The 11,050-nt window shown below is 39.1% G+C and overlaps 1 protein-coding gene across 2 annotated transcripts in view; it reads right to left on the bottom strand.

Annotated features, from left to right (window-relative positions):
- The window catches only part of mrpl3 (mitochondrial ribosomal protein L3), a 15,241-nt gene extending 5,172 nt beyond the window's left edge, over positions 1 to 10,069 (bottom strand). The window contains exons 1-10 of one of the 2 annotated variants that reach the window (XM_015043099.1): positions 9,990 to 10,069; positions 9,808 to 9,911; positions 5,462 to 5,643; positions 5,280 to 5,371; positions 4,151 to 4,249; positions 2,423 to 2,522; positions 2,276 to 2,336; positions 1,638 to 1,749; positions 1,445 to 1,522; positions 1,255 to 1,332 (exon numbers count right to left, since the gene is read on the bottom strand). In XM_015043099.1, the coding sequence (XP_014898585.1) occupies positions 1,255 to 1,332; positions 1,445 to 1,522; positions 1,638 to 1,749; positions 2,276 to 2,336; positions 2,423 to 2,522; positions 4,151 to 4,249; positions 5,280 to 5,371; positions 5,462 to 5,643; positions 9,808 to 9,890 (885 nt within the window). In that variant the 5' untranslated portion in view covers positions 9,891 to 9,911; positions 9,990 to 10,069. Of the gene's footprint in view, positions 1 to 1,254; positions 1,333 to 1,444; positions 1,523 to 1,637; positions 1,750 to 2,275; positions 2,337 to 2,422; positions 2,523 to 4,150; positions 4,250 to 5,279; positions 5,372 to 5,461; positions 5,644 to 9,807 lie in introns of both variants that reach the window. The other variant, XM_015043090.1, reaches the window with a different exon arrangement.
- Positions 10,070 to 11,050: the final 981 nt, after the last annotated feature.

The raw sequence follows: 11,050 nt of genomic DNA on the forward strand, positions 1-11,050 counted from the left end.
ATTGTTTAGTCAATTCTAACAATGACAAACACTCCGCCTGCCAGCGAGGGGACGTGGAAAATGAATGAGCACAGAGGAAGAAAGAGGACCTGCGCTCGAATCCGTTCTGTTCAAGTGGGGAGATAGTGCCCAGTCACGTAACACGCAAGGCCATGAATGAAACCTTAGTTAATGACAATGACGGAGGGACAGCCACCGATTGAGGCTAATTTTAAAGCTTCCACTGGATATTCTGTGCAATTTATTGTGTTCCAAACACACGAAGCAGCTCAAGGACCCGAGATCACATTGCAGTGTCTGCACACTGCTTTAAATTCATGCAATAACAATGCAAATAACCATTAGATGGTGATCTGCATGATAAACTAGGAAACAAGTGTGTGTGTGTGTGTGTGTGTGTGTGTGTATGAGTATGTGTGTGTGTGTGTGGGAGGAAAGGAAAACCTTCCTTTAAAGTGCCTAAATGCTCATCCATCATATCCAGAAGATATGATGGATAAAACCTTTAGTTTTCCCACATGAATCACTTTAATTTTCCCTTGGCTACACATCAAAGAGACCCTGACAAAGTGTACAAACTACCGGCTCAAATGAGTTGCTAATTAGATGTTCAAATAATAAGGATCCAGAAAAAAAAATGCTTAGCAGTTAGCTATAGTGCTAAACTCAGACATAATCCTCATTTGCATTAGGGCATTAAGGTTCATCAGAACAACAAAAACAACCAACGCGTATTTATTATTAACCTGTAGCCTTTGGGGTGTTGCAATCTAAAGGGTGTGTGTGTGTGTGTGCATGCTTGTGCGTGCGTGCGTGTGCACGTGCGTGTGTGTGTGTGTGTGTAAAATTCAAATAGCATTTGTATTCATTATTACTTGTCTCCAGATCAAATAAGAGTCCAGGTAAATGCAACACTCCCACGCTGATGAGGCGAGCACAACACGCAGGGTAGGGAGATGGATGCTGAGGGTATTACTAACATCGTTAGGCTACACGGTTCCATTTCCCGTCCCATGAGAAATAAATACGCGTGCACCAACACACACACATGCACACACACCCATGCATGCTGCTGATCCAGCACACTGTCAATGAAGATAAATCGCACCATCTTGCAGATGTGACGGTGTTTCACAGGTGCAAGGTCACCCGTCGCAGTCAGATTTCTAAACATGCCGGAGCTGACCGCTGACTTCACACTCCACTTTGTGTGCATGTGTGTGTGTGTGTGTGTGAGATTTTGTTTTGCTTTACCTTCAGGACGCAGTTCCGGTGACCAGGGACGGTGCCGTGAACGTACAGCACGTTATACTTGGTATTCACCCTCCATACCTGGAAGGCGGGAATGTGAAAACAAAGCAGATTGGACAAGATTGGATTAATAAAGGAGCGAAGAATAAACAGGCTGAAGGCAGAAATCGCCCGCGCTTGGATCGGCGCTCACCTTCAGTCCGTGAGCCGTGATGTACGTGTTGCCCATCCTGCCAGGCATTTTCTTCCCTTTGAAAACTTTGGCTGGATCCTAGACGCAGATGAATAACACAAATGCTTAAAGTAATGGATAAAGAGAAGCAAACCGCTTGTGTGTGTGTGTGTGTGTGTGTGTGTGTGTGTGTGTATATGAGTTCATATCTTACCCCTCCTGGTCCGGAAGCTCCTGGTCTGCGGTGAGTTTTGGTTTGACCGTGGCTCGCTGGCTGACCTTTGAATCCCCATCGCTTCATCACACCTTGGAAACCTTTACCAATGCTACCAAAATACACAAGAAATTCACCAATACACACACACGCAATATGGAACCGCAGTTACAGTGCTTTAGGAAAGCCTATCCATATGTTAGAATGGCCTAATCAAAGTCCAGACCTAAATCCAAATAGAAAATTAAAACTCTCCATCCAGTCTGCCTGAGCTTGAGCTACTCCTCAAAGAATAGACAAAAAACTGGTAGCTGTAATTGCAACAGAGAGGTTTTCAAAAAACAACTAAATCACAGGGATTGGATATAAATGCACACCGCACTGTTCAGATTGTCATTATTCTCTTTTCTCTCCAAATTACACACCATCTTGTTAGGTATACATTACTGCATTCTTTCAAGGCATTTCAATGGATTTGAGTAGATTAGTTGGTTCAGTGGAGAAAACTAATTAGACAACAGATTTAAATTTGTATGTAAAGTGAAATTTGCCGAAACAAATTAATTGGCAAGAACTGGAAAAGAGAGCAACAAAACGGGAAGACGTGCAAAAAAATCCCCAACAAAAAACAAACTCACGATTTAGCTGTGACGTCTACATATTGGCCCGGACGGAAATGTGCTGCATACAGAGGCGTGCCTTTACACGAACGACACAAAATGAAGGAGTTAATATCCAGAATTCCAGCTGAGTGTATAAAAGCAGGAGCAAATTCCTACCCATACCTGGTTTAATGATCGCATTGTCAGACACTTTAAAGATGGTGAGTTTCTGTTTAGGGGGAACTCCTGCATTCCTGAACACCTCCATTTGTTCCTCTGACCTCTGCCGATCATTGTGATGGGAAGGAGGAAAGAAGAAAAGAAAAAAAATCGAGAAAGATGGAAAGAGGCAGGAGAAGTAGGAAGGAGTGAGCAGCAACAGTTGGACTTTTAAAATATACCATCATCCTGTTACGTCTGTACGGGAGCCAAAGAGACACGCTCGCATGCAGACGCAAGCAGTCTTGGCAGCGAGAGTCTCTCTGACATTTGCTTTCGCTCCCCTCGCTCTCAAACTCGGCGCCTCCAATCACTCCAGAACTCTCCCTCTTCCCTTCTGTTAACTGGAAATCAGTCTGCCAAAGCTGCTCCCTCCAGCCGACGCTGACGGAGGAGTGATTTCGGCTGTGAGGAGGGTTTTAAAGCATCTCCGCCACTGAAGCCCCGACACTGATCCATCAGGCATCCGTCGAGCCGCAATGAATGAACTGCACCTTCGTTTATTCAGTCTTGCGCCGCTGTTTTTCCATCTCACGACAATTAATTTCTTACTGCGCACGCGGCACGAGTGGATTGGCTTTGAAAAACAAATTTTTTTTTTAACACGTCCTCCATTCCTGCATGGGACAGAGGATGGATACACTGCGTATGTTCACAATGTGAGAAAAATGGTACCAAAAAAAAAAAAAAAACACTATGCAGTCATTCAGGTTATCTGGTTTTGAAATGAATTTTTTTTTTTTTTTTAGGAATTTTTGGAATTGAAATTAAAAATATTTCAGTAATAAAAAAACTTTTTCATTTTAACTGGGACAGAAGCAATTGTACTCCAACAAGTTTAACATGAAGTTAGTAATAATCAGCAACTAGATTGACTTTAAACAGGCTTTAAAATGAAAATTGAAGCTTGGCATAGATAAGAGAATGAAAGTTAAGATCCACTCACTGGCCACTTTATTAGGTACACTTTACTAACACTACTTGGCTTGTAGGCTTGTCATCTTCATCGGGTCCAGATGCCTAAAGCTATTGCGCTCCGTCCACGTGACTGACAGATTAACTTTGTGTTAACAAGCAGTTACACCGAAATACCTCATAAAACGGTCGATAATACACTACGCTAATGTCGAAGGCAACAATAATTTCCTGCGTCCTCATTTGCACGGAGGCCTCAGGACTTCTGTGGTTTTGCAGTCACCAGCAGAATATCCGGTGTTGCTGAGATGCCTTCACGAAGGCGCCGCGGCTCCGGAGGGAAACTAAAACGGGCAGATTGCGAAGCAGAAGCTCGTCTTTTATTTTGGGATGGCGCCAAATCAGCTCTGTGGGGAAGGACTAATAAAGATGCGTAAAACGGGGATTAAACAGAAGCGGCGAGAAGAAGCCTTAAACAAAAGTATGGTAATTCAGGAATTCCAGGAGTCGCATTCGTTATCGCGTTGCAAACCGAGTCCTTTGGAGAATTTCAGGAGACAGATGAATAAGCTGCTGGATTTCAAAAACGTGCTGTTGTGTCTTTTTGAAGAGGAAAAAAATAAACAAATATATCAGTGTGTTCCCAAGAACAAGAGCAACAACAAATGCCTTATGAACAGAACCAAAAGAAGGCAATAAAAATACTCCATTCCATTTTGCACACAATTCTCAAAGCAGCACATAAAACGCTGCGATTCTGACAATTTCAACACTTACATGGAACGGTGACACGTTCTTCCCTCCTACTACAAGAGCAGCAGTGTGTCCATCAAACTCTTCTTTGGGGAGACACTTTATTACGTGGCAATCTTGCACCTGGGAGACAATATTGCAAGGAAACTCAGGAAGACAATGTCAGCAAAGCGTCTGATTAAACACCTGCCTGATTGCAGTTTGCTCAGCCTGGTCCTTGTGAGCAGTGGACATAAATAGCTGAGCAATTAGACGGAAGTCCCTGTTGTAAAGCGTTAATATTCATCCACAGGGTTAATTTGCTCTCTCAGCATTTGGTCTAATCTAAATGGACGGCATCAAATCAATAAACAGATTTAAAGAGGTGCATTTTTTTAACGCCCCTATAAAAAAAAAAAAAAACATGTGGCGATACTTTCAAACCACGAACACAAACTGAAAATTTTAACGTATTTTACATAAACCCCAAATGTTACAGCGGGAAAGTGAATTACTTGCACAAACTGAATGGGCATTTTCTTTCAACTGGAACAAAAGACGACAAAATAGGAAGATTTTGAATTCGCCAAGAGAAAATATTCATATCTTGCTTGTTTAATTTTTCCACTTTGCAATCATATTTTAATGTATTTTCTCAGGATTATACTTGAAGTGTACCGTACGTACGCCTTATTTAAAATACATATGTACTTACTGTACTGTAGGCCTCTATATGCACACATTCTATATGTTACTACCCACTGCAATCTAAAACGCTCCACGTGTTTAAGCCACTTTGTAAACTCTAACTTTTCAATGCTTTTAAAGTTGAGCAGGACAATCCTGACACGATCTTTCCAATCTACTTTAATAAGTGCTGGTTGGAAAACACGGTGTGCCCAATGAGCAGGCTGTCTGCGTTGCCGTTTAAACATGATCAGAAACACCTTGCACAAAGGCAGACTGTGGAACAATCAAACGGAGCATGAAGAGATGCTTTCATTGTTATATTTTCCACCTTTAGTGTCAGTAAAGCCAGTCAATTCTTTCAAAGAAAATTGGTTTGGTTTCTTTTTTTTTTTTCCACCGTTGCTCATTTCCCTTCAGATGACAAGAATTCACGCTTATTTTGATGCAAAGCAGACATAAAAAGTGTTGTTTTTTTTTGTACTACCTGCAACAGCGTGACTACGTGTCTTTCTCCTGTTTTAGTCCAGATAGGAGCCATCCCCAGCTTGACAGCGACTAACCCAACTCGGCGACTTCCTGCGGAGAGGACAGATGAAAAGCTGGTGAGGACAGCTGATGGGAACGGCGGTACTGATGAACGGAGCGCTAACCGATCACGGCTCCTACCTTCTGTCCAGTCCTGTCGCGGCCAGGGCTCGTCTCTGAGAGGGTTGAGCTTCGAGGCTGTCTGTTTTCTGTATTCCTCTGCCATGAGGTTTCTCAAGTACGTCTGGTTGTCCTCTGTGAGGTGCTCTTCGAACCACGTCGTTTTCTTTAAAGTCCTGACGCAACCCAACAGCTGGATGGGGCTGAAGGAGAGAAGACAAGAAAGATTCTGAATCGGCTTTAATTCACAAGATTTTGTGCATAAACAAGGAATTTCACATGATACCTGACAATAAACATAAATATATGAACTTTCGAGGAGTTGGAAGATAAAAACGAATATATGCACACCGAATATCTTGAAAAATAGTGCAAATACACTTTTCTTATTTTAGAGCTGAGTAGATGATTAAAGTGGCTTTATGGTGTTTGTTGTGTCCATCAGAGAGAGACTGTGGGAAGAAGTAGTCTAAACAGTTAGTGTCCAGGATGTGTGGGGTCTGCAGGGATTGTAGCTGCCCCTAACTAGAGGCAAGTTGCAATATATTGACACTTTGGAATAAAGAAATAATGATAAATCACTGCTTGCATTTCAGATTACTGCAGCTCAACAAATCAGCCATTGACTTAAATCAGGCGCGCTGAAGCATGGGCGAATATAAAACATACAGGGCAGTGTGCCATAGGGAAACACTGTCCTAAAGCATCCCTAATGAAGATTATACCATTTTATTTTTCAAATTCAAACTGATCACTGGTAGACATCCAAGCAAAATTAATGCGATTAAAAAAACAGAGTTGAAATGACAGAACTTTAAAAATGTAACTGAATATTAAACTTTTCTCCCCCAAGAACAACATAAATATATATGTATTGAGTAAAATATTCCAAACCTTCAGACTCATACATTTAAATCAGGGTTTGAAATGAAAAAAAAAAAAAATAAATCTTGCTGCTCCCTTTAAAAAAAGAAAAGAAAAAAAAAGTCCAATTTGACACACAAACCAAACAACAATCATTCTTCAAACCTCTCAAGATTGCCTTCTATATTTTTGCCAGACCCTTTCAGACACCAACCTCTTCCTGGGCCTCATCAACATCCTCTGTAAGAAAAGCGGCCTCAATACCCCAAGGTACTAGAAATCATCTGTGCATGTAATGGAAGGATACACAGTGCATCTAGAGGGCGTGGCCTCAGTACCCCTGTGGGAGGCGGTGTGCTATGCGCATACTTCCATGAAATCTGGTAGTTCTGCCAAAAAACGCTGTGCTATTTGTAACCAATCTAAAGTTGAGCCAATGTTCAACATTTCAAACTACAGGTTTATTCCTTTAAATGCCTGTTCATTTTCTAATTTAGAAGATTCCTGGAATTTTGCTGCCATAGAAACAGGAACACATTATAGAAGATAACCACCACAGGGAGACTAACTTCTAGCAACTAATTTCCAGCTGTCATTGTGATTTAACTGGTAGAGAGACCAGTTAAAATATCTATTAAAACCTTGTGAGGATGACCTAATATCACAGATCAATTGATTATCTGGAAAACTATAGATTATGCCATTAAGTTGCACAAGTACCATCCAAACTTCCCTCATATCTAAACATATAGCTTACATTGCTTCAGATCGAAAACATTCTTTGCTCAGGTAATTTATTTTATTGTCCAAAACTCAATATGTCTCATCTAGACCTTTTCGATTCAGTAAAGCCAGTAAATGAAAACAAAAAACGACTGATATCTTCTGAGTACAGCCCTAACTCATTAAGTCTTAGGACAGTTTTCTCATCCCAACATGTCTTTAGTATCTGAGCATTAGATGACTGGAAGTGGACAGTTCCAAAGCTCTGGGCTGGGTAGGTGTCCCTTCTGCGGCACAGATAATTGAACTGGCTGAATTATCTTCTCGTTTTTGTCACAAACTTCTGCAGGAGCCTGATAATGGCCCATTCATTTCAATTTGGAGAGAAACTTCTAAAGTATCTGAAACGCCGGTCCTCCAGGACCACAGTTGCTTTTCACCTTCTTTTACATGCGCAGTGATTTCAGCGAGGTAATTCAACCCGAGGGTGTCTTAAAGCAAGTCTCAAAAAGAAAAGAAACATTCCCCCCCCCAAAAAAGACAAAGAATCAGAAAGCCCTTAGGTGCAACATTCAATATGCAGAGGAAGTGTGTAGAGAAAGATTTCTACTGAATAATAAGTTTATAACTGATTACAGTGTTGATTTGTTTTTGCGCTATTCACATTTTCTTTGACTTCATTAGGGGAGAATTATGTAAACACAATTTCTGTTGCCATTTATCCGCTGATTAGCAACAAATAGCAGGGAGGTGGGAGGGGAGTAACATTATAGAAGTCTTTCACAGCTTTTTCGGGCTGGTTTTCTATAAGAAGCCTTTTAAAAATACTGATCAGAAAGCTGCATTAGAAGCAATTTTATCTCACTAAACCATATGAATAAGTCATGGGCACAAAAAAAAAAAATATATATATATATATATATATATATGCAGTCTTTCTGAGCTCATTACACAAATACAAGCGTCCAAGATGGATTGCAAAACAGGTTTAGCTTTTCAGAGTTTAGTGTGAGTAAGTGTGTCAGCACAGTTTGTCACCAAAAAGATGAACTGCGCACATGAGTCATTACTGCTGAGCTATTTGAGTCGTCTCCGCTAACTGTGTGCGCGGAGCTTTTTTTCTAAAAGTTGCAGAATGCTGCCTGAGGTTAGACGCATTGCATGTCTGCGATGCATTCCCAGCTTTTTACTCGTATTTGAACCTTTAAAGCTGTGCACGCATGTGTTACTGTGAAGACTATATTCAGAAACTCGAAATAATTTTACTTTACCCTGCCTTAATCACATTTAAATAAGTATGTGAGTCAGATTTATACAAAACACATACCTATATTTTAATAGATTACTTTTGTCTATTGCCAGTTTTTTTTTTTAAATAAGAGCTTTATTTTTGGCACTTTATACATATATTTAAGTCCAAAACTGGTACTGTTACACTTTTTTTTTGTAAAATTAATATAAAAATTAATAGTAAAAAGTATTGTATTTTTTTCTTTTTCAGAATCACCTGCCTTTTTTTATTTTTACTATCCTAAACAACAAGGTAGGTTCATCTTTCCAAATGCCAACCTGACTTCCTCTGAAGTTAGTTTTTTGTCATTTCATACCACTTCGTTGTCTCCTAATCCTATTGAGAACCTGAGATTTTTCTTAAACATGATATTTACAGTGAAGGGAAACAGTTTGCTGTTTTGTGCAAACTGGTGACCATGGTTACTCTACAAGCTGATCATAAGGTAATCAAAAAACTAACAGACTCCGGGAATGAACGGCTCAGGTTGAATGTTGCAAAGAAAAGTATCAAAATTGGTCACTGACTCTTTTTGAAATAGCAGAAATGTTTATTTGCACATTTTGAGTTGTGTGCTCATTATTGTCTAATTTAGTTGCATAATAAGTCTACATAATAATGCTTGCCCAATAACTGTGCACACAGATATTTTCCCCAACAACATCAAAATCTCACTTTCACTTTCTTAAATATTCAGTAATAAAACAACTGTGCAAACAATGACATCAGAAACATTTTTCAAGCAAAGGTTTTCTATAATATCAAGACTTATTAGATTATCGGTCTAAAAATTCTGGAGGCAAGTCCTTGAATCTGATTACAGAGCTGTGCTGTTTGAAGCTTTCAATGTGCTTGGGAACTAAATCAAGGCATGTAAAACCCGAACAGAGCCCTGGAAGGTGGATTCTTACATGTAAAAACTGCTCACGGCACTCCTTTTGGTTGAATTATGGATATATCTTATGATTCAAATCCGTCTGGAATTAAGCAGAGGGATTAATTTCAAAATATATTATTAATTCTTCTGGAAACTGGGGCAGCAGCTTAAATACTGTTATTAATAAATACCCCATCAAATAAATAACCTCCCCCCAGGAAATAATTAAATATTAATTCAGTTTGTTTTAATTTCATGAGTGAGTATAGTTATATGATTAATTATTTATTAATATTTATTACATTTTGAATTATATAGTTCTTAAATCAACGGCATCATAGGACTAATGAGTGTTCATAGCTCTGCTATTATAGCTAGTAATTTCTGACAGAATAAAAGTGTTCAGTTTAGTTTTTAAGCTACACAATAACTGGCGATATGACTGAAAACATATTTCAGTATCCCAGCCCCAAACATTGACATATGTCTTACGATCCCAATACTATATTAAATGTTAATGTAAAAATGATCAGTATTTTCACCATAAAGAGACTCGCCTTCAAAGCAATCAGGGATGAGTTCTTAGCACAATTAGCCAGTTAGCATCTTTACCTTTCAGCAGCTGCCCGAGGAGAAATGAGCTGTGCTCCCCGCTGGAGAAGAAGCCGACAGCCCAACTTTGCCAGCATCTTCATTCTTCGCACTCATTCATAAATCTGACACCAGAAAAAGTAAATTAAGTTATGTTATCGGTTTAAGCATGAAAACACATGCTTTTGTCTTCGTCCACTTACCTAATGTCACCCCTACCATTTCCGGTACGTTAGCAAAATAGTTCCGCAGGACTACGGTCAATGCAAAAGGTTCCCAATCATCACATTAGAACTGTACAACAGCGGTTTAAATCTCTATCGCTTACTTCTGGATCCAAAAATATAATAAACATTGATGCTAACAATATACAGCTTTAGTTTCACATAATTTTACTTTTATTTTTACATGTCGTTATTATGTTGTACTTTGGATATAGGTATTCTTCTTTCTTTTGTGTTATTTCCAATAATCCTATGTTTGACTCTAGCGTTAAAGTCAAATAAAAGAAAAGTTGAAAAATAGAATTAACCATTTACAGCTGGTTTGAAATAGATTAACTTAGACGCTCTTAGGTCATCATTACTGTTTCCAGGCTATTTTCTGAATAAGAAATAGATGTCGGCTGGTCTTCTGTTGAATACTAATTGGCCTTTTCACAGAATGAGACATTCATAGAGTGTACCCAAATGACAGACTAAGTTTAGTTCCCCCTAATTATCTGTGTGGAGATTGGTGCAATAATTTATTCTTGCATATTTATTGTCTGCGTGGGAGCTAGTGAAAGAATATGTCGTCTGGAAAGGTGTCAGTTGTGTTGGCAGTGTTAATTATAGCAAAGGAAATGTGTACAAAGTGTAGATGTGTGTGTCAAAGTTGATTGACACTCACATCACTCTCAAAGTTCCAGATTATTTACTAAGATGTCACTGTGCATACATCTTTTTAGAACCAAGCATTTTTTTTACTGTTTGTTTTGTGTTGACACATCACAATGCCATGAATTTTATTTTCTTTTTTTTATAGAGAGATGCTTAATAATTTATTGCAAAAGGTTTTATCAGCATTTACTCTTATAACAAAGCACACAAACCTCAGATGTGAGGTTTAACCTACAGCTCTGTCCTTGAACTTTTACAGTTACTGATTTGGGCAATTGTATAAACACAAACCAAAATCAACTACACAAGTACACTTTCACAAGTAAAACTCTGATTACCAACATAATTTGGAGCAAGCTAGACTTCATATGGCTTGCATTGAA

This window comes from Poecilia latipinna, unplaced genomic scaffold, assembly GCF_001443285.1.
Source record: "Poecilia latipinna isolate Pla-1442-1.1 unplaced genomic scaffold, P_latipinna-1.0 Scaffold35, whole genome shotgun sequence".
Taxonomy (NCBI): Eukaryota; Metazoa; Chordata; class Actinopteri; order Cyprinodontiformes; family Poeciliidae; genus Poecilia; species Poecilia latipinna.